We start from the raw sequence: 24,810 nt of genomic DNA on the forward strand, positions 1-24,810 counted from the left end.
ATAAAAGAGTTTGCCAACTTCCCCAGTCTTCAAAAATAAGCTCTTTGGTTTCACTGGTTTAATAGACCCTTTGTATTATTTTTTAATTTTTATGTCATTGATTTCTGCTGGTAAGCTCCCCATGGCGTATTCAATATGCCAAAAAAAGTAACAACAAGTCTCACAATGGAGATGTTACTGGTGCCCGCTGGAGCAAATCGTTGAACAACGGGAGAATAGTGCTATAGTGCTAGAGTGCTACAGTGATTTCTGCTATTTCTCTTCATCTTTTTACTTTATTTTTTCACAGTATCACAAGATTTATTACCAGATTAGCAACAAAGTACAGAAGCTAGAGAAGATGAACAGATTTCCTAATCAAAGAAACATGACTTCAGACTTGTGGTGTCTTTCTGCGTGCTGTGTTCAAGATACTAGCAGCACATCACAGCAAATGCACATACGACTCCTAAGACTTTCCTTACAGACCCAGTTTGGTCCTTCCCCAGTGCCTCCTCTTGGAGTTGTACCTGATCTTTTTACCAGTTTTCATACTAATCCATTGAGGGATAGGCCAATTCTGCTTTTTTTTAGACTTACAAATTTTTGTGCTAGGGTTTCAATTATACAAAGATCAAACACACATCCCTCCACCAGTGCCCATTTCCCACCACCAGGGATCCCAGTATCCCTCCCACCACCCATCCCCCCCATCACAGCCTGCCTCTGTGGCAGGGCATTCCCTTTTGTTCTCTCTCTCCTCTTGGGTGTTGTTGCTTGCAAAAGAGGCAATGGGTGGCAATCATGTTTGGTCTATAGTCTACTTTCAGTATGCTTCTACCATCCTGGGAGGATCCTCCCAACACCCTTTATTTGGTGCTCCCTTCTCTATCTGAGCTCCCTTTTCCCCTAGCACGTGTGGCTGGCCTCCAAGCCATGGAGCAAAATTCCTGGTACTAATCTCGGCCATTCTTGGGTGTTAGTCTCCTATTTTGTTACTTTATGTTCCCCAGATGAATGCAATCTTTCTATTTCTATCCCTTTCTTTCTGAGTCATTTCGATTAACATGATACTTTCCATATACCACTTGTATGTAAATTTCATCACTTCATCTTTTCTAACAGCTACATAGTATTCCATTGTGTAGATGTACCAAAGTTTCTTTAAACAGTCATCTGTTCTTGGGCATTCAGGTTTCTTCCAGTTTCTGGCTATTGTAAAGAGTGCTGCAATGAACAAACAAGTGCAGATGTCACTTCGACTATACATTTTTGCCTCTCTGGGATATATTCCCAGGAATGGTATTGCTGGGTCAAATGGGAGCTCGTTTTCTAATTTTTGAGAATCGTCCATACTGTTTTCCAAAAGGGCTGAACCAGTCGCCATTCCCGCCAGCAGTGAAGGAGGGTCCCTTTCTCACCACTTCTGCACCAGCACTGGTTGCTTTGGGTTTTTGGCCAGGAACCACATGATCCTGAAAGTCTTGTGAGAAGACATGGCGCTTCGCCATGTTCATACCACAACGATGGCGGAGGAAAGAAAATCATATTTTTACTTTGATATTAATTTGTTCTCTCTTGTTTCCTAAATCTGAAGTTAAGTCATTGATTTTAGTTCTTACCGCTCTCTGATCTGAGTTTGAATTGCTATGAACTTCCCATATATTGAAACCCATAAGTTCCAATATTTGTGCTATAATTCAAATTTTTCTAAAAGTATTTTTTTCTTTTTCATTGATCCAATTCGCTTTTCGGTGCATTACCAACTGTTAGAACATTCCACAACTGTATTTCTATGATCAATTTATGCTTTTATGATTTTGTGATATGGGACAATACTTAATATTATTGTTATTTGTGATTTTATCTTATTTGAATTGTTTTCCATTTGGTTATCTACCTTAGAGAATGCCTAATGTGTGCTGCAGCATTTAAAGGAGTTATTATTAGGCCAAGATCTTCTAATTCCTCCTTTAGGGCTCTCATTTATGTATTGATACTCTATATGATCAACATTTCCAAAGTTCAGAATGGTATGTTCAAGTTTCCCAGTATAATTATGTTGCCATCAATTTATCTTCTCAGATAATATTAGCAGTTGCTTTGTAAAACATGCTGCCCTCTCATTCACTGAAAATATTTTGATGAGACTTAAATCTTCTTGATATATCAGTCCCTTAACCAGTAATGAATGTCCATCCCTAACTCAAATTAATTTATGTAGCTTAGACTTTGGTCAGAATCCAGTGTGACTGTTCTGCTTTCATAAGCCTGCCATTACTTCAGAAGATTGTTTTACCTCTCATGCTGAGTCTGTGCATACCATATTAGTTTCTGTGTGTCACTTAAAAGCAACAGAAGTATAAGTTTGTTTCATGATCCATTTAGCCACTCTTTGCCTTTTCATGAAGTATTTTTATGACATATAGAGAAAGCACTGATATAAAAGTATTTGTTTCCACGTGCTTCTGAGGTATTTGGATGATTATGCCATTTAATCTTTGATTTTTAAAAAGTTATTTTTATTTAGTATTCCTGCCAGATATGGTTCAGATTGCATAAATATCCTCAGCTGCTATTTGTCTGAGAATGTTTTTATCCCTCTTAAGTCTCTGAGTGAGACATTGCAGGGAAGATTCTGACTGGAGTTTCTTTACATTCAATAATGCTTGTAAATGTCATTCTATTTTCTTCTTGCTTTTAGAATTAGACTACTAACTAACATATTACACATGATTACTGCAATTTGGTTTTTTATTCTGGTTTTGAAAATAATGTATGTTGTATTTAACATTTGTTTACTTTTTTATAATATGGATGAAAAACGTATGTCATTATATCCTTTCATATATTTCTTCTAAATGTCCCTGATTACCATAGGGATTAAGGGTAATAAAAGTAAAGCAACAGGCTAAGAAAAATTTTTGAAAATCACATATGTAACAATTATTATAGTGGGTAGGGTGTTTGCCTGGCACGCAGCCAACCTAAGTTTGATCATCCGCCCCTCTCTAAGAGCCCAGCGAGCTACGGAGAATATCCTGCCCACACGGCAAGCCTGGAAAGCTACCCATTACATATTCGATATTCCAAAAACAGTAACAAGTCTCACAATAGAGACATTACTCGTGCCTGCTTGACCAAATAGATGAAAAATGAGAGAGCAGTACTACAGTGCTACATTGACTGAATAAGACTCAAAAATAGCCAATCAGAATATAAGCAAAACACAGTATTAGGCATTTCATTTCAATTATCACGATCACGACCATCCTGTTATTCGTCGATTGCCCTGAGCAGGCCCCAGTAACGTCTCCTTCATCCTAGCCCTGAGATTTTTTTTAAAAGAAGTGCCATATTCAATGCTCTTTCAGAGTTAGGAGAATGAGACTCTTCATTGTTACTGGTATTTGGCATATTGGGTACACCACGGGGAGTTTGCCAGACTCTTCCTTCTGGGCAGGTTATATTCTGCCACTTTGTCCAAGGTAGGAATGAGATGATAAGATGTCGCATGGCCGCGAATGCGGCTGCATGCTTCCGGGAGCTGGGTTTTATAGTCTCTGGCAACTGGCCCCCTGGCGCCGTGTAATCCCATCAACCAACGGCCAAGACTCAGAGACTATAAAACCCAGAGACAATTTCAATTATCAAATCCATTAAAAGTTGTTCAATATTGCTAAGATTAAGGCAATTTATGAAGACTTTTATATATGAAGTCTTATGAATTTATAAAGACACTATCTTTTAAATGGAAAAGTTACACATAATCTCTCCAGATATTTTTTTAGTTCCTTGTGAATGCACAGTTATCTCATTATGACAAATTTAATTACAAATGAAATATTTAACTATGCAATTTACATTCTTAAAAATCTTTGGTTGGGGCTAGAACAATAGTACACAGGTAGGGCATTTTCCTCACATGTAGTTTGACCAGTACCCCATATGGTCCTTTGAGCCCCACCAAGTGTGACCCTGAAACTTGGAGAATGTATCCCCAGACCAAAAAGAATAAAAATATTCGGTAATTACCTCTATTGCAAACTACAACACCCTAAAGGAAAGAGAGAGCAAAAGGGAATGCCCTGCCACAGGAGCAGGGTGTAGTGGGGGGGATTGGGTGGTGGGTGGGAGTGCTACTGGGATCATTGGTGGTGGAGAATGTGCACTGGTGGAGGGATGGGTACTCAATCATTGTATAATTGAAACGCAAGCATGAAAGTTTGTGAGTCTACAACCGTACCTCATGGTGTTTCACTAATAAAAGAGAGAGACAGAGAGAGATTAAAGCCTTTTTAAAAAAGTATTCGGTAATTAACATTATGTATTATGAAGACTTTCAAGATGTGATTATATTGTTCAATTATCCTCTTATACCTTCTCCCCACAACTACTGTATCACTTCTAGTCCTTTCTAAACTGGATTAAATGTTCAATAACATCCAAAAAATTTATATAAAGGGATTCTGATGTGACTTTCTTGTTTTTTTTTTATTTTCTTTTGTCTTTATTTATTTTTTGTGGGGGTGCTCTGGGAGGGGACACACCTAGAAGTGTTCGTGGTTTACTCCAGATTCTGCCCTCAGAGATCACTCCTGGCAGTGCTCAGGGTACAAATAGAGGTTCTAGGAATATAACCTGGGTTAATCATGTGAAAGGCAAGTGCCTTTCCTACCTGCCATGCTATCATTTCTGTCTACAATTGTGACATACTTTTTTTTTCAGTTTTTGGAGCCAAACCTGTCAGTGCTCACACTTACTCCTGGGTCTAGCTAGAAGATCATTCTTGATGGAGCTCTGGGGATCTATGGCATGTTGGATATCAAATTCGAGTTGACCATGTGAAAGGCAAGTGCTCTACGTGTATATTTTGTGGTACTATCGTTTTGACCTTGTATTTTTAAAAGGAATGAATGTCTTTATGAAAATTAGATTCAAGATGTCCAGTTAAGTAATCATGTATTAAGAACCTCAACACCTATTCCTTGGAAAGCACCAACAGAAAGGGGGATCAGCATGGCCATTGTCTATGAACAAGACTCTTAAAATTATTTTTTGTTAATAAATGAACTTCATGTAAAAATAGTAGAGCACATCAAATTCAAAAACTGATGTTACATCTGTGGTAGATTCAGCTACCTAAGCCAAACTTGACAATTATTACAGTAATAGAAGTATTACTTTATAATTCTCTGTAGTTTGCTTGTAAACTCAGTGTATATCGCATCATGTTTTACTCTCTGCTCAGTCTTCCATATTCCATGACTCAACATTGAGTACTGATATAATTAATACTCATGCATTTCTTATGTGCTAACCTCTTATTATCGTCTCCATATTATTTCACTTCATGTTTCCCAGAGTGTATCTTAATCATTCTGGAATTTTCTAAACTATTTCTCATGGACAATGGCATTGAGGTTCTACCCATATCTAACCAATTTCCTTACACGCATACATTATACAGTAAGGTAAATCTTGCCAAATTTAATTTAATAATCCTAATGAAGAAATAAATGACTAGGAAAGAATTGTCAGAGATATATTGTTTACTACATAAAATAAAGCTACATTTTAAAAATGCAGAAAATAAAGCCAACTGTGGTTGAATACTATTGTTAATCCACATTTCTCTAGTAAGTGTCAGGATCGAACTCATTCCAAAAATTGTCTAGACTACAAATCGTGTCTTTCAAGAGACCTACAACGATTTCTTTATAAGAAAAGTCAAATTATATGAAGTTTAATTGCCCTGCCTCTAAATTACTTGTATGTTTTTCTTTTTTATTCCTTTCAGATTTTTAAATGCAAACTTCTGCTGTGAGTACACAGGAAAGGGAATATTGAGAGTTAGTTTTAAATATCCAAAGAATAGTAGATGATAAGCATTTAATGTCATTTTATTTCCATGACCATTTTTCTAATAAATTTTACTTTAGAAATACAATGTAGCATACAGGAAAAATAATACATACACTTAAGGTAAAGTAAATATTTTTATAGTAGCATCCATGTTTGTATAGAGATCTCTATTGTATAGAGTGCTACTGAAGTCATAAATAAACCATTAGTGTGCTTCAAGATTTTTCTCAAGTATTCCCAGCTATTTATCACATATAGTTCTCCTTAACTCGAAGATATAAAGATTTTACTGTAATCATTTCATTATTCCTGATAGTAAAACACATCTAAGTAATGCTGAGATGGCGTTGAAACACCAATGGAAGTACTTGCTTCATTTTGTGATAGGAGTTTTATTAAAACATTAACATGCATATTTATGTATTTCTATGAATGCTTATCCATTAAAACAGAGATAAAAACCTTATAATAGATGAAGAATGGCCAACAGTATGGCATTAAATATTTGCCATATTTATTGTAATCTAGATTAGATTTTATTCAAGTATCAAAATTAGAAATTTGTTGCTTTTCTTTCCTAATGTTTTCATTTCTAATTTAATTTCATTGTGTTCTGAGACACATTCTAGGACCTTCACTGTATCACTGTCATCCCGTTGTTCATCGATTTCCTTGAGCAGGCAGCAGTAATGTCTTCATTCGTCCTAGCCCTGATATTTTCACAAGTGCCACATTGGAGGCTCCTTCAAGGTCAGGGGAATGAGACCCATCATTGTTATTGGGTTTTGGCATATCGAATATGACACAGGGAGCTTGCCAGACTCTACCGTGTGGGCAGGATATAGTCGGTAGCCTGCCAGGTTCTCTAAGAGCGAGAACTAGATAATAAGAGGTTGCTTCCAGCGTTGGATTTTATAGTCCCTGGGGCTTGGCCATTGATGGGATAATATGGCGCTGGGGCCTGTTGGTGGGTGTAACACCTAGCTACTGGAAGATTGGGGATCTTGGTGGAGGAGGAACAATCCCAATCCAAGCAGGCTTGGAGATCTAAACCATGGGTTCCTCTGTTGGTTCCTTCATGCATGAGGCTCTTCCGAACGTGTGGAGAATGGTCTTAAGCATGGTTGCAGCTGGTTCTGGAGGTCTTCAGCTGCCGGGGCTCAGCTCAGGACAGGGAGGGAAACTCAACCCGTCCTGCTCCAAGGGGCACTGGTGAGGACAGCCAGGCATGGGGGCAGGAGACTCTGCACTGTTCTCTTGTGGCAGCTGTGTTTTATAGTCTCTGAGTCTTGGCCATTGATGGGATAACACAGCACTGGTGGCACATTAATTTGTATAAATTATAAGCTTTAAAATGTTGAGTATTCAGTGTTGACTGTAGGGTTAGCCTCTATAATCAGGCTCTGTTTTCTTTATATGGTATTGTCTGACACTGACACTGACACTGACACTGTCCTCCCATTGTTCTTCAATTTTCTTGAGCGGGCCCAGTAACGTCTCCACTGTGAGATTTTGTTGTTACTGTGAGCTTGCCAGGCTCTGCCATGTGGGCGAGATACTCTCGGTAGCTTGCCTGGCTCTCTGAGAGGGGTGGAGGAATTGATCTTGAGTCGGCCATGTTGGCTGCATGCAAGGCAAACGCCCTACTGCTGTGCTATCGCTCCAGCCCCAAATTTCTTATTTCTTATTCAGTTTTCAGAAGATATAGTTTTGTTGGATGAAGAGTTTATTAGCACCAGCAATTCAAATCAAATACGTAGAACACATGAGACGTGCACTATTATTGGGCCCTATAATGTGTTCTCTACATGGAATTCTTGGTGCCATTTTTCCTTATAGTGTTGCCTATCTCATGCTACTTCCCATTAATCACCAAAGTTTTGGGATAAAAATTAGCTAAAATTACTACTAAGTATATTACATTCTGAATCTTTTTCATTTTGCTTCATTAAATATTGTCCCTCTTTCTTTTATTTACTATTTATTTACTATAATATATTTAGTTATTCATTTATGTGAGTTTTTCTGACTTTTAGTTTGTACAAATTTTCAGATGGTTAAGTTTTTAACAGCACAAATCTTCACTACAAGGAGAGGACGAAGAAAAGATTCCCGAATCCTCTACTGGGATTAACCACAAATATTCTCTTTCCAATAAGGAATTCCAAGACGAAACGAAGACTACTCAAAGAATCAATGGGGATATATCCAGAAAACTAAAGGAAGAAATGAAAGAAACAGTAGAACAGCAGTGGAGAAAATAGAGGAAGAAATGAGAGCAGAAATTAAAAAGCTACAAAAAGAAGTGTCACAAATAAAGGACTTGGTAGACGAAATTAAAAGCTCAATAGGTGCCCTCAGCAGTATGATGAATAAAGATGAAGACGGGATCAGTAAGCCTGAAGATGAGCAACAGAAATTGCATAGAGAACAACAAAAATTGGGGAAAGACATCAAAATAGATCTAAGGATAATTAGAGATCTAGGGATGACAAAAAGAGGAGCAACATTACAATCATCAGAGTAACAGAAGGACAGGGAGGCAGCCCCAATGAAAAAGCCAAAATCAAAGGAATCATTGCTGAAAGTTCCTAGAGTTAAAGAATGCAGACATTCAGATTCAAGGAGCCAGAATGGTGTCAGACAAAAGAGACCCTAGTAAAAACAATATAAGGCATATCATAGTAAGAATGATGGATTTTGTGGATAGAGACACAATACTGCAAGCAGCAAGGTCGAAGAAGGAAATCAAATACAAAGGACACCCCTTAGATTTACAGCAGACTTATGAGAGGAAACCCTCCAAGCCCGAAGAAAATGCTGGGATATAGTGAAAAAAACTCAATGAAATGAATGCCTCACTATGAATACTTTATCCAGCTAAACTCTCACTCAAATGTGATACACCATTTTCTAGATAAACAACAGCTCAGGAACTTCATAGACTCAAAACCAAATCTAAAAGAAGTAGTAAAGGGGTTACTTTAAGATAAGAAGGAAAACACTCATAAACACAACCAACCCCTAACAGAAAGGGACCCTCCTTCATTGCTGGTGGGAATGACGACTGGTTCAGCCCTTTTGGAAAACAGTATGGTCGATTCTCAAAAAATTAGAAATTGAGTTCCCATTTGATCCAGCAATACCACTCTTGGGAATATATCCCGGAGAGTCAAAAAAGTACAGTCAAAATGACTTTTGAACTTCTATGTTCATTGCTGCACTGTTCACAATAGCCAAATTCTGGAAAAACCAGAGTGCCCGAAAACAGATGTCAGGTTAATGAAAACTTGGTACATCCATACAATGAAGTACTATGCAGCTGTTATAAAAGATGAGTCATGAAATTTACATACAAGTGGTACTACATGGTAAGTATGCTAAGTGACATGAGTCATAAAGAGAAGGAAAGGCATAGAAAGATCGCATTCATCTGGGGAATATAAAGTCACAAACTAGGAGAATAACAACCAAGAATAGCCTAGATAAGTACCAGGAGGTTCACTCCATGGCTTGGAGGCCAGCCACCCATGCTAGGGGAAAAGTCAGCTCAGATAGAGAAAGGAGCACCAAATAAAGGGTGTTGTGATGATCCTCCCAGGATTGGAGATGCATGCTGAAAGTAGAATATAGATTGAACATGATTGCCACTCTATGCCTCTTTTGCAAACCACAGAACCCAAAAGTAGAGAGAGAACAAAACGGAATGCCCTTCCACAGAGGTGGGGTGGGATGGGGGGATGGGGGGTAGGAGGGATATTGGATCATTGGTGGTGGAAAATGGGCACTGGTGGAGAGATGGTTACTCAATCATTCTATAACTGAAACCCAAGCACAAAAATCTGTAAGTCTACAACTGCATCTCATGGTATTTCACTAATAAATTTTTTTTAAAAAATCGCAGATTTCCTTAAGACAAATTACTATCTTTTGTCTCAAGGAATTTCATAAGAGGTAATTGTCTTTCTTTTTTGAGGTTTTTATGGTGTTTTGTTTTGTTTTATTGAATAACAATAAATGACAAAGTTAAAAAATATTTATGATTAATTACAGGAATATATTGTGCTAGCACTAATACCTTTACCAGTACCCACTACTCTCCCCAATGTCCCAGGTTTCCCTATCACCCCTAGCCTGCCTCTTTTGCAAACACTTTTCCCCTCTCCAATTATCCTAGTGTTCTCTTCTGTAACATACTCAACACTATCTCAGTGCCAAGCTTTCTACTGAGAACCAGTTCTCTTGATCTTCATTTAAATTACCATTGGACATTTGATATTCCCTTATTAGTTCCCTGTATGTTCCACATATGAGAGAGATAATTATGAGTCTGTTCCTGTCATATGGCTAATTTCACTCTAGATTCTCTCCACATCCATTAATTTTACAGCAAGGTGCATGACTTTGGATTTTTTTAAAGCTACCAAAATTCTCTTGAAGTAAAGACTACTTCAGAGTAGATCTATCCAAAGGTTTGAAGTAAAGAGATGAAAAATAACATGAAAAGCAATTGTGAAAGTTAAAATGCAGTTGTACTCTTATGTTAAAATGGAATTCAACAATCAGCTTAATCAATGGCTGAACAAATAGCAATATTCCTACATTTATTAAAAATAAAAAATGAAGCTAGAAAAGGTAACAGGATAAAAGGAGTTTGTTCTAAAATGATGAAAATATCGTAAGTCTATTGGGAATATTCAAAGTTCACTAAAATATGCACAAAATAGAATTGCATTATAACATATAAAACTGTTCCCAAAATAATTATAGTATGACATTGATAGAAATGAAAGGTATAAAGGGATTCCAACATTTACCAAATAAACAAGTTTTAGACAATAGTATTAATAAACAAGATACACGAGTTCCCAAAAACTGAATACACAAAAACAGACAGATACTGGAACACATAAATGTTTCAATAGATTAAAATATTTAAATAATATAAATTTTCATTTATAAACACTATGGTATAAAATAAGAAATAAACAATAAAAACAAATCTTGAAATACCTTGAGCATACATAGGTTAAGCAGCATGACTTATTCAACAAGGAAATTAAATAACAGTTTCACAAATGCTTGGAAAAGGGACTAGAGATAGTACAGCAACTCATGTTCTGTCCCTAGAACCACAAGGTTTCCTGAGTATTGCTAACTGTGGAGGTCGCTGAGCATTGTCAGATGTTTCATAGAACACCTTTGAGCACTGCTGGTGTGGCACATACTCTATCCAACAAAACAGAGCCCATGTAACACTGATTTGATATTGGGTAGCTGCATGCAAAAAAAAACCTTATACCTCTTTCTAATACCAGGCACAAAAGTAAAATCAAGGTGGATTAAAGACCTCAATATCAGACCTGAATCCATAAGGTTAATTGAGGAAAATGTAAGCAGAATTCTCCATGACATTGATGGCATCTTCACATAAGAAACAACACTAACCAAGCAAGTGGGAGCAAAGAAAAATGCGACCATATTAAACTAAGAAGCTTATGAACCTCAAAGGAAATGGTGAACCAGGATACAGAAAACCAAATGTTTGGTACAATTATTTACCTAAAACCCATCTGACAAGTGATTAATATCAATATATGTAAGGCACTGGTAGAACTTTACAAGAAAGGTACCAGAGTTTTCATAACAAAATTCTATCAAACTTTGTTTTTGTTTTTTGTTTTTTTTTTCTTTTGAGTAACACCTGGCAATGCACAGGGATTACACCTGGCTTTGCACTCATGAATTACTCCAAGCGGTGCTTAGGAAACCATATGGGACATTGGGAATTGATCCCTGGTTGGCCACATGCAAGGCAAACGCCCTACTGGCTGTTCTATTGCTCCAGCCCCAAACTTTGTTTTTTATTGTTTGGTTTTTTTGCTATTTTGGTCACACCCTGCGATGTTCAGGGGTTACTCCTAGCTTTGGATTGAGGAATTAACCCTGGTGGTACTCAGGAGACCATATGGGATTTCAGGGATTGAATCCAGGTTGGATGCATGCAAAGCAAACACTTTACCCACTGTAATATCACTCCAGGCCCTCTAGCAAAATTTCAAAGATAACCTAAACTCTATCCTGAAAAATTAAAGAAAACCTGACTGAAGGAAGACTTCCAAACATATGATATGAAGTCAACATAATCCTATACCTAATGTAGATATGGACATTGCATACACAAACAGAAAATCACCTATCAAAACAGAAGAACAATGATTGCAAAGCCCTCATATGATAAAAGATTCACGAATCATGACCAGGTGATCTTTATTCCATAGAAGAAGCAATGTGCCAAATACACAAAATATATGAATTGATATAATCCAGCACTACATAAAGACGCTAAAATAGTGTGATATCTATACATGCAGGTAAAGGATTTAGTAATATTTAATAAAATTATGACAAAAATCTCCATAATATTGGTACAGAAAATTTTATTTTTTAAGCAAACACAAACTCTTGGAACACCTATTGCTGAAATCATTCTCAAAAGTTTGACTGAATTTTTGTTCTGTAAGAATGGAGAGAAGTCAATGTTTACAACTTGTATCATTATTCACGATCACGATCATGATCATCCTGTTGTTCGTAGATTGCCTCGAGCAGGCCCCAGTAACATCTCCTTCATCCTAGCCCTGAGATTTTTAAAAAGTGCCATATTCATGGCTCTTTCAGGGTTAGAAGTATGGGACCCATCGTTGTTACTGGTATTTGGCACATTGGGTATGCCACCGGGAGTTTGCCAGACTCTGCCGTGTGGGCAGGTTACATTCGGTAGCTGCCAGGGTGTCCAAAGTAAGAATGCAAATGTGGCTGCATGCTTCCGGGAGCTGGGTTTTATAGTCTCTGCATCTTGGCCGTTGATGGGATTACACGGCGCTGGGGGTCAGTTGGTGGGTGTGACCCCTGCCTACTGGAAGATGGAGGACCTGGGTGTAGGATGCTCAGCCCCGATTGAAGCAGGCTTGGAGAGCTCTATAAAACCCATTGCAGTATTGTGTCTCTATCTGCAGCATCCATCATTCTGACTATGATATGCATTGAAGTGTTTCATTTAGGGACTCTTTTAGCTGCCACCCTTCTGGCTCTTTGCATCTGGATTCCTGCATTCTCTAACTCTGGGAACTTTTCAGCAATGATTTTTTTGACCGTGGCTTTTTCATTGGGGTTGCCTCCCTGTCCTTCTGGTACTCTGATATTCTAATATTTTCCCTCTTGGAATCATACCCTAGGTCTCTGAATCACCTTTGAGGTATTTTGAGATCTTTTCCCATTGTTTGTTGTTTCCTGTAGATTTCTGCAGCTCATCTTCAAGCTCACTGATTCTGTCTTCAGCTCTAGCCATTCTACAGCCTGGGACCCATGCGCCTGGTTTCCTCTGCTGGCAGCCAAAGACCTCTGATACTCAGCCACAAGCATGCTCAGGGACACTCTCCACATGCTTGGACGAGCCTCAAGCATGTAGGAACCGGCAGAGGAACCTAGGTGTGTGGGTCCCGTGGCTGACATCTCCAAGACTGTTCGGATTAGGCTGGGCCTCCTCCACCCAGATTCCCCATTTTCCAGTAGCTAGACAATTACACCCACAAACTGCCCCTGGTGCCATGAAATCCCATCAATGGCCAAGATCTAGAGACTATAAAAGAAAGCTCCTGGAAGACCTTTTATAGTCTAGTTTTACTTCTGGGAAAACCCAGCCAGCTCCTGAGAGTATCCTGCCCACATGGCAGTGCCTGGTAAGCTCCTGTGGCATATTCAATATACCAAAAACAATAATAATGATGTGTCTCTTTCCCCAGACACTGAAAGAGACCCCAATGCAGCACCATTGGGAAGGACGAGTAAGGAGAGGTTGCTAAAATCTCAGGGCCAAGACAAATGCAGATGTTACTGTTGCCCGCTCAAGCAGATTAATGAATAATGGGATGACAGTGATATAGTGATTTTCTAACCTACTACTCTACCATACTCCTATTGTTCCTAGGAGCTTTTTTGTGGAGTCTTTATGATTCTCTAAGTAGAGCATCATGGGGCTGAAGCAATAGCACAGTGGGTAGGGCGTTTGTCTTGCACGCGCCCAACCCAGGTTCAATTCCCAGAATCCCATATGGTCCTCTGAGCACCGCCAGGGGTGATTCCTGAGCTCATAGCCAGGAGGAACCCCCGTGTATTGTCGGGTGTGACCCAAAAGCAAAAAAAAAAAAAATAGAGCACCATGTCATCAGCAAATAGTGAAAGCTTAACTTCTTTCATTGCTGGCTGGAATTCTTTGATATCTTTTTCTTGCCTAATTGCTGCAGCAAGTACCTCCAGTACTATATTGAATAGAAGTGGCGAGAGCAGGCAACCGTTGGTCCCTGAACTTAGAGGGAAGGTTTGTAGTTAAATCTTGTTGTGGGCTCGTGGTAGATGACTGGGTAAAGAGACTATGGAACAGTTAAACCACAATGGAATACTATATAGCTGTTAGGAAAAATAAATTTATGAGATTTTTCTTGCAAACAGATGAAACTGGAGAATACGGTGCTAAGTGAAATGAGTCAGAAAGAGAGGGATAGACAGAGAATTATTGGACTCATTTGTGGGATATAAAAATAATATGAGACCAATACCCAAGGACATTAAAAACAGGAGCAAGGATAACTGATACACGGTTGGAAGCCTGGCTCAAAATCTCGGGGTTGGACGTATTTGGGGTATATAAGGTACCACCACGACAAAGATAGTTGGAAATTATCACTTGTGATGAGAACTGCGTGCTGAAAACAAGTAAAGGAACAGACATGATAACCTCTCAGTAGCTGTATTATAAACCACAATGCCCAATAGGGGAGAGAGAGACAGAGAGAGAAAGAGAGAGAAAGAACAAAAGTGCCTGCTGAAGAGATAGTCTATGGGAGGGTGGCAGGAGGGAAACTGGGGACATTGGTGGTGGGAATTATACACTGGTGGAGGGATGGTTGTTGGAACACTGTATAACTGAAACCCAACTATGATCAGTTTTGTAACTCTGTATCTCATCATGATTCAAAACAAAAGGTATTGGAAAACTACAAACAGATACATTAGAGTAAACCAACAACAAGAAAAGGATGCCTCTATTTATCTCTTTTATTTTGTTGGTGGAGGTGTTTTACTTTTTTGTTGCCAAGTGCTTTTTTTTCTATTTTTGATATCAAAAGATAAGAATTGCGTGATGAAAACAAGTAAAGGAACAGACATGATAACCTCTCAGCAGCTGTATTACAAACCACAGTTCTTTATTAGATGACTAGGAAGCAAATATTTTCTCCCAGTCTGTGGAGTTTGTTTACAGTCTAGCTATAATTTATTTTATGGAGCAGAAGTTTCTTTATTTGTTATAATCCCTTTTGTTTATTATTGTTTCTGCTTTTATAACCGATTACATTGAGTTATTAGAGGATGGCCTCTAATTTCAATTTCATCAAGGGTTTTTTCTATGTCTTACCAGATGAATTTATGTTTTGTGGTCTGTTATTAAGGTCTTAAAAACATTTTAATTGACATTTGTATAAGGTGTCTAATAGGTGGTCTGAGTTCATTTTTTAAACACAAAGTATGTCAGAAGGTATTTTAAAAATGCTCTGCATAATTGTTCATCAGGTAAATAAATGCAAATCAAAACAACATTGAGCTATCACATCACACCAATGAGAAAGGCACACACAGTATTGAAAATCAATGTGCCTCTAAGGAAAATAAAATAGAGATTAAAATTGAGAGAGACAGAGAGAGAAGAAAAGTGTTTATCATAGATGCATAGAGGCAGGCTGTGGGGGTAGGGGGGAATGATTGGGAGGGAAACTGGCTACATCAGTGTAGGTAATGCGCACTGGTGAAGGGATAGCTGCTGGAAAATTGTATATCTGAAACTCAATCATGAACATCTTTTAACTGCATATTTCATGGTGTTTCAATAAAAAAGGAAAAAAGGAACAGACGGAACCATAGTTAACATATATTGGGCAAAAGGAAATTTCAATCTTGGTGGAAATATCCACTAGTTCAAACTTTTGAAAAGAATCTGAACACTTCTCAAAAATCTAAGAATTGAGTTTTTGTATGATGCATCAATTACACACCTGGCTTCTACCACAAGTGCCCCAAACCAGTATGTCAAAGTCATGTGTGAGTTTCAAAAAGCATGCATGTGCATGGGATGAGAAAGTTTGGTGACTGAGAACTGTTCACTTAGCCTGCCCATGGCTAAAGAAGGATGAAGGACCGGGAAAGGAGAAACAGGCCCACAGGCTAGTTGATAAACAATTTATTTCTCTCTCATCCCCAAATTAGTTAGATCTCTCCCCTTATAGCATAGTGATTTCTACTCCTTTCTCCTCAGTTTAGTTCAACCTCTTCCCTTGCAGCATAATAATCTCTCTTCTCTTCCCCATCATAGCTCCCCTGTCTCCCCTTATAGCATAGTTATATAGAAATCATGAAGGTTGGGGATACACATAGGTAGGGTTGAACATTGTCATAACAACAAACAGATGTAGAACCACTCCTGCAGGGGAAGTTCTAGGAGATTAACTCAAGGACAAAATTTCATCTGACTTTTCGGTCTTTCTGATTAATACGAGATCTATTGAAGAGCGGGATTCCATCTAGGCTGTATTGATTTCTCCTTTCTTCAGCTAGTAATACATTTAAATAATCATAGTAAATTTACTTCTTATTAATATTTCTAGTCATATAACACAGTAAGAGATATATTAAGCTTAAAGGTTGGCCATTCCTGGGGATATCTAGCTATATATTCCAGATTATAGTCTTCAGTCCAGGTTACTCTTTTCTAACCCCAGCAGGGTTCTTATTTAGTTACTTCTTTTTTGAATCATGACTGGATTTTTCTATGACTGTGCTTTTAATTTATTGTATTTCTTATGATACTTAGCCTGTCATTTTCCAATGCCACCGATCCAACCTTGTTCCTCAGTGGGACACTCCTTTTGGGGGTATTAGGAAGTAAGAGAAACTGAGGCTTAAGTCAAGTAAATATTATCGATGCTCAGGACTAAATATTATTGGGAGTCAATTAACTCCCATGTTACAAAAGCATAATATCAATTGTCTTTATATAGACACAGCCTATATAAAAAGGATATTGCTAAACTGTGCAAGTGACACAAAGGAAAGAGTAAAGCAACGTTGTATTATTAGTGCTTGATAGAATTGGGTATGTCTCAGAGACACTGTTGTGGGAGCTACTCAATAAGCCTAAGTTCCCTGAGGGAGGAGCAATGATAACCCAATGTTGTCCAAAAGTCACGCATGCAACTTTGGTCACTGCAGCACTATTCACACTTGCTAAGATCTGGACTAACCTAAATGTCCAAGAATTAATGACTGGCTAAAGAATAAACTCAGGGGCTGGAGCAATAGCACAGCTGGTAGGGTGTTTGCCTTGCATGCAGTCTACATGGTTTTGATTCACAGCATCTCATATGGTCCCCTGAGCACTGCCAGGGGTAATTCAGGTAATTCCTGAGTGCAGAGCCAGGAGCAATCCCATTTGCATCGCTGGCTGTGTCACAAAAAGAAAAAAAAATAAAATCATGTGATTTATCATTCTCTGGGTGGAACTTGAATATACAACATTGAACGAAGTTATTAAAAAAGAGAAGAAAGATAAAGAATGACCACTCTCTTATGTGGATTATAAAGGATTATAGTAAAAGAACAATAAATTGACAAATGCATCAGAACTGAAGAGTTTGTCTATGATTGGTGGATGAGTACAATCCTTATGACACTAGAGGACAAGAGAGAGGGTATACTACTGGCAGGTGAGATATTGGAACAATTCACGCATGCAATTTTCATTAACTGTATTGAAATTATGATACTTCTATGAAAATTGGAAAGGATTACAATTCAATACATCACACATATTTATAATTTAAAATATAAAAGATACTTTATTCTACCTCTGGAATTACAACAACAGAAACAATATTAAGAGTTACATGTTAATGCTGAAAGTAGACTATAGACCAAACATGATTGTCACCCATTGCCTCTTTTGCAAACAACAACACCCAATAAGAGAGAGAGAACAAAAGGGAATGCTCTGCCGCAGAGGCAGGGTGGGATGGGGAGTATGGGGGGGTGGGAGGGATACTGGGATCCGTGGTGGTGGGAAATGGGCACTGGTGGAGGGGTGTATATTTGATCATTGTATAATTGTAACCCAAGCACAAAAATTTGTAAGTCTACCATGTACCCCATGATGTCTCACTAATAAAAAATAAATAAATAAATAAATAAATAAATAAAAGAGTTACATGTTAAGAGTCCCAATAATAGAGGGAAAATAGCACAAAAGAAATTATTTGAGAAATATAAAACCCTTCCAAATTTTGCAGAAGGAAACATGTACAGCAGAAAGTGTCTGCCAAAGAGGCAGATCCAAGGTGGATAGAGGACGGATACCGGGAAAATTGGTGGTGGGAAGTGTACACTGGTGGAGGGATGGGTGTTGGAACATTGTATGACTGAAACCTGATCATGAACAGCTTTCTAACTGTCCATCATGGTTATACAATAAAAACTAATAATGATAAAAACAAAAAGTACAGTGAGTTCCAAATAAGAGGAGCCTAAAGGTATCTACATAGAAATATTTTAATTCAAATGTTATAAATAAATGATATAAAGACTCATCTTTAAAATAATGAAATTGGGTAAAGGAAGGATAATAATAAGGATCAATACACTTTTCTTGCATACCTTAAACCTACATTCTATTTATCCCTAGTGATTTTATCTGTTACCTTGGTCCCTTGATCACCAATAGGAGTGACCTCTAAGCATAGAATCAGGAGTAAGAGCTGAGCAGTAAGGGTGTGGCAACAAAACAAAGCAAAAACCCAACAGTGGAAAAATTTCCAATTTACAAATAAAACCAAATAAGACTAACATTATGTATACATTAAAAATAAAATTTAGAGGGCATAAGATAATCTTAACATGCAGAAAAAGATGAAATGAAAATAAATTTAAACAGTGAATTTTATATAAAGCAATGAAAATATTTAACGCAGCCATATTGGTGGCTCTTTCAGGATCAGGGGAATAAGACCCATTGTAATTATTGGTTTTGGCATATCGAATACACCACAGATAGCTTGCCAGGCTCTGCCGTGTGGGCGGAATACTCTGTTAGATTGCCATGTTCTCCGAGAGGGATAGAGGCTTTTGGGGCGGCCTCTAATCGCCCTTGCAGGTGTTCCCATGGTTCAAACTATATTTGAACCCTATCAAATATGGTGCTGCATATCTGCAAGATTGGTATTAAGTGTCTTATGATGTGTAGTGTGGCTGTTTTGTGGCCACACAGTCCAGAAAGCGTCCTGAAGCTTGGAGGTGGTTGAGTAGTGGAAGTAGTAGAGGTAGTGGAAGTCTACTGGTGAGGTATTTATCTGGTTCCAGTAGGGTGGGTCTTCTGTGTGGAATCCCTGGGTTGCAGGTGGTTGGTGGAAGCATACTGGGCAGGGTAGGGTGGGGCTCCTGATTTTAATCCTTTGTCACCTGAGGTTGGTGGGAGATGCCGCTGTCTAGTGTTCATTGATTTAAAGAAGGCCTTTGATTCTGTTGAGTTGGAAGCAGTCATTGAAACCCTAACCAAACAAGGCATTAAAACTCATACATCAGGATCCTCCATGAGCTGTATTACAGATTCACTACCAGAATCTCACCATTTAACAAAGAAGTGATCATCCATGACAAGAGTGGGGTTCAGCAGGGTGATACCATTTCACTGAAGCTTTCAGTGCCACTCTCAAGAATGTCATGTGACATACAGCCGAAGAGAAGGGCCACATGGAGGGCGGGATCCACAGCTCCCAGAGGGAAAAAAAAACAGGGTCCAAAAAAGCCGAGATCATCGGGAAGTCCCAGATGGGGTAGGTACCGCATCCCGCCTCCCCCAGATGGAACCCCGGTGACCAGAAGCCTCTACAAGCACAGCTCGAGTATGCGGGAACTAGGACTTTTCCTCAAATCTGCCGGGACTACAGCTCCCAGGTAACCTCTGATTCCGGAAGTCACGCCCAGAGCCCGCCCCCCAGCGCCATCTTTACAGCATACAGCCGAAGAGAAGGGCCACATGGAGGGCGGGATCCACAGCTTCTGGAGGAAAAAAAAACAGGTTCCAAAAAGAGCCGAGATCATTGGGAATTCCCACATGGGGTAGGTAAGCATCCCGCCTCCCCCAGATGGAACCCCGGTGACCAGAAACCTCTACAAGCACAGCTCGAGTATGCGGGAACTAGGACTTTTCCTCAAAACCGCGCAGCCGCTTATGCAGCGCGACATCTCTCTATATACAAAGTGATCAATGGGAAGTAAACCACCCAACGTTTCTCCCTGAAAATCAGAGTTAAGATTGGAGCACGGCCACAGCCCCAGAAACACAAGGACTTAATGCAGAACCCAGCAGCTTGGAGCAGAAAAGTGAACGGACTATGCGTTAATCCAGGCCATCATGTCTGCCCGGAGGGGAAAGGGTGTTGCCCCATTCGCCCTCTCTTCTCTGGAAAGAAGGATGGCGGCCGCATGGGAGCCTTGTGGAGAACAGGTATGAGCTGGGGGTGCGGGGGCGACTGAAACCTCATGGGAAGGGGGGCGTTCTGGTCCGTCCTTCATGCCCTACCGAGGCCACCATTTGCCCCCCACGAACAGCTCTCCAGCAGGGCCACAGCCCCAGAAGCACAAGGACTTAATGCAGAACCCAGCAGCTAGGAGCAGAAAAGTGAACGGACTATGCGTTAATCCAGGCCATCATGTCTGCCCAGAGGGGAAAGGGTGTTGGTCCCTTCCGCCCTCCTCCCTCTGGAAAGAAAGATGGCGGCCACATGGGAGCCTTGTGGACAGCAGGTATGAGCCTGGGGTGTGGGGGCGACTAAAACCTCATGGGAAGAGGGGCGTTCCGGTCCGTCCTTCACGCCCTACCGAGGTCACCAGTTGCCCCCCGAGAGCGGCTCTCCAGCACAGCCATGGCCCCAGAAGCACAAGGACTTAATGCAGCACCCAGCATCTTGGAGGAGAAAAGTGAACGGACTATGCGTTAATCCAGGCCACCATGTCTGTCCGGAGGGGAAAGGGTGTTGCCCCATTCGCCCTTTCCTCTCTGGAAAGAAAGATGGCGGCCGCATGGGAGCCTTGTGGACAGCAAGTATGAGCCGGGGGTGTGGGGGCGACTAAAACCTCATGGGAAGGGGGGCGTTCCGGTCCGCCCTTCACGCCCTACCGAGGTCACCAGTTGCCCCCCGAGAGCGGCTCTCCAGCACAGCCATGGCCCCACAAGCACAAGGACTTAATGCAGAACCCAGCATCTTGGAGGAGAAAAGTGAACGGACTATGCGTTAATCCAGGCCACCATGTCTGTCCGGAGGGGAAAGGGTGTTGCCCCATTCGCCCTTTCCTCTCTGGAAAGAAAGATGGCGGCCACATGGGAGCCTTGTGGACAGCAGGTATGAGCCGGGGGTGTGGGGGCGACTAAAACCTCATGGGAAGGAGGGCGTTTCCACGCACGGGCGGCTCTCCAGCACGGCCACGACTCCAGAGCACAGAAACCAATTTCTTAACTATCTGACTTTCAGTAGAAATACTTCCAGGGTCAATAAGTAAAATAGCAGAAATCCAAAACCAACATTTAATTCTTGAACCCAGCTGTAGAAAGCAAATCACTTCACAATGCTTCTTCAGCATGTCTGATTTGGGGGAGGGTAAACTCTAAATAATAGTGGTGAATCTTTTATTGAAACAATGAATCTAATCAAAGCAGATAGAGTGTTAACTAGAATTCATCTGCCTCACAGTGACTGGGAGGGGTGGGGGGTGGGGTTTTATTGGGGTTCTTCATGGTAAAAAATAAGTATTGGTAAAGGGAAATGTGTTTGATATTTGCATGACTAAGACCTAAACCTGAAAGCTTTGTAACCTTTCCTACAGTGATTCAATAAATAAATAAATAAAATAATAATAGAAATAATAAAAATATTAAAAAAAAGAATATCATGTGACAACAAGAATGGGAAGGAATGGGAGTGAAGATAGACGGTCAGAAACTACACTGCCTCCGCTTTGCTGATGACACCATTCTAATAACACCAATCATTAGCCAAGCAGCAAAAATGAAAGCCAACTTTGACCGTGAGTGTGGAAAGGTCAGACTGCAGCTGAATCTCACGAAGACAATGTTTATGAAAAACAGTATCGTTCCTGGTGTTCCATTCGCTCTCAACGGAACGAATATCTCTGAATGCAACAGTTATGTGTATGTGGGTCGAGAAGTCAACATGATGAATGGCCTGGCACCCGAGTTGCGCAGGAGGAAGAGAGCGGCTTTGAATGCCTTCAATAGCATTGAAGAAATAGATAAGAGCAGTAAGAACCTCAGACTCCAGTCACATCTCTTCGATTGCACTGCTCTTCCTTCATTAACATATGCCTCAGAGACCTGGGCCCTATAAAACAGGATAAGAACGCTATTCGGGTCTCCCAAAGAGAAATCAAAAGAGCTATGCTTGGAGTAACCCACTTCACTCAAATGAGAAAAAGAATCCAGAGTTCTGAACTTCTTCGATGGTCAGGAATCAGGGACGCTGTCTCATTTGCCAAGGCATCGAAAATCAGATGGGTTGGACACGTAATGAGATTTGGAGATGACCACTGGACTAGAGCCATTACCGACTGCATTTCATGGTACGTCAAAATATCATATGGCGGCCCACCTACAAGATGGTAATACTTTGGCAAGACCCTGAACGATCGGTTTGAAGCTCTCCATGTTCCTAGAATGAGCAGACACCATTGGGCTACACTAGCACGCGACAAGGATGAATGGAGACGTTACTGGTGCCCGCTCGAGCAAATTGATGAGAAACATGATGTCAAGTGATCAAGTGATCAATTTAAATATTTATATTTAAGTTTGAAAAAATTCTTTGATAAAAGACTAAAACATGTCTGCCCGGAGGGGAAAGGGTGTTGGTCCCTTCTGCCCTCCTCCCTCTGGAAAGAAAGATGGCGGCCACATGGGACCCTTGTGGACAGCAGGTATGAGCGGGGGGTGTGGGGGCGACTAAAACCTCATGGGAAGGGGGGCGTTCCGGTCCATCCTTCACGCCCTACCGAGGTCATCAGTTGCCCCCCGTGAGCGGCTCTCCAGCACGGCCACGGCCCCAGAACCACAAGGACTTAATGCAGAACCCGGCAGCCTGGAGCAGAAAAGTGAACGGACTATGCATTAATCCAGGCCATCAGGTCTGTCCGCAGGGGAAAGGGTGTTGCCCCAGTAGCCTTCTCCTCTCTGGAAAGAAAGATGGAGGCCTCATGGGAGCCTTGTGGACAGCAGGTATGAGCCGGGGGAGTGGGGACGACTAAAATCTCATGGGAAGGGGGGCGTTTCGGTCCGCCCTTCACGCCCTACCGAGGCCACCAGTTGCCCCCCACTAGCGGCTCTCCAGCATGGCCACGACTCCAGAGCACAGAAACCAATTTCTTAACTATCTGACTTTCAGTAGAAATACTTCCAGGGTCAATAAGTAAAATAGCAGAAATCCAAAACCAACATTTAATTCTTGAACCCAGCTGTAGAAAGCAAATCACTTCACAATGCTTTTTCAACATGTCTGATTGCGGGGGGGGGGGGGGATGGTAAACTCTAAATAATAGTGGTGAATCTTTTATTGAAACAATGAATCTAATCAAAGCAGATAGAGTGTTAACTAGAATTCATCTGCCCCACAGGGACTGGGAGGGGTGGGGGGTGGGGTTTTATTGGGGCTCTTCATGGTAAAAAATAAGTATTGGTAAAGGGAAATGTGTTTGATATTTGCATGACTAAGACCTAAACCTGAAAGCTTTGTAACCTTTCCCACGGTGATTCAATAAATAAATAAATAAAAAGATGTTACTTAAAAAAAAAAGACTAAAGGAATCTTGATTTTGCAAAATAATAGAGTTCTTTAATTTGGAAAGAAATAGTACTAATATAAATAGAATATATGTAAGAAAAAACACTAGAAATGGCAAATCTACTGTGAACATAATGATAAGTCTTATAAACAAAACATAAAAATTAATACAAAATATTACAAGTTAAAATGCATGATTATTTACCGAGTAGAGTAACTATAGAAACATAAATATAAAATATATAATCTGGTTCGAGAAAAACTATAAAATATTGGAGCATGTTCAAAATTTTAAGTAGCTACCAACTCAATATAAAATTCCATGGAACGTTTTATATAAAACTCATGGCAAGAATATATGGCCCACACATATCACTCTAAATCAGAAAAGAACTTCACAAAAAACTTAAAGTTTACAAACTCAATATAATGATAGTTATAGTAGAAGAAAATTGAACATAATCTTAAAAATTAACATAAGAGATAATAATAAGAGAATTATTCATCATGATAATGTGAGGTTCAGTATGTAAAAGAAAGGATGGTTCTTCATACAAAGTTTAATACAATACACCACAAAAAGTAAAGACAAACACCATATTTATAAATAAATCCCTTAAAAGAACTTTAGATATGGTTTTACATAAATATATTTATGATATGGTTATACATAACAAAATGGGAAAGAAAAGCAACATTTCTCAACATAATAGAATATATAACAATTATAAACTCAATGGTGAAAAACTGAAAAACTTTCCCCTAAGTTCTGGAATTAGGCAGGAATTTTCACTATTCTTCTACATTACACAGTAGTTCTGTTTTGATTTGGTTTTGTTTTGAACACACACTAAAACGTGCTCAAATCTTACTTCTCACACTATGCTCACAGTTCAGTCCTGGCAGAGCTCAGGGGCCTATATGTGGTCCCAGGGCATAAACCTAGGCCTGCCTCATGCAATAAAAGTGCCCTAACAGCTCTACTATGAATCTAGCTCCTTCACAATAATTTTGA

General features: G+C 39.8%; 1 protein-coding gene across 1 annotated transcript; it reads right to left on the minus strand.

Moving 5' to 3' along the window:
• Positions 1-460: 460 nt before the first annotated feature.
• LOC130038230 (60S ribosomal protein L39-like) lies at positions 461-1,477 on the minus strand. Its single transcript, XM_056130158.1, has 2 exons — positions 1,418-1,477; positions 461-562 (listed from the first exon to the last, which is right to left on the minus strand). The coding sequence occupies exons 1-2, from the start codon at positions 1,475-1,477 to the stop codon at positions 461-463; spliced, it is 162 nt and encodes a 53-aa protein (XP_055986133.1).
• Between the last annotated feature and the right edge of the window lie 23,333 nt (positions 1,478-24,810).

The sequence above is a fragment of the Sorex fumeus genome, unplaced genomic scaffold, assembly GCF_029834395.1.
Source record: "Sorex fumeus unplaced genomic scaffold, SorFum_2.1 ptg000073l, whole genome shotgun sequence".
Classification (NCBI taxonomy): Eukaryota; Metazoa; Chordata; class Mammalia; order Eulipotyphla; family Soricidae; genus Sorex; species Sorex fumeus.

What these genes read in the sequence shown, in the direction of transcription:
- LOC130038230 (XM_056130158.1), bottom strand. Translation starts at nt 1,477, where the DNA reads ATGTCTTCTCACAAGACTTTCAGGATCATGTGGTTCCTGGCCAAAAAC. An exon ending in CCAAAAACCCAAAGCAACCA is followed by an intron (nt 563 to 1,417) that starts GTGCTGGTGCAG and finishes TCTAAAAAAAAG; the next exon opens with CAGAATTGGCCTATCCCTCA.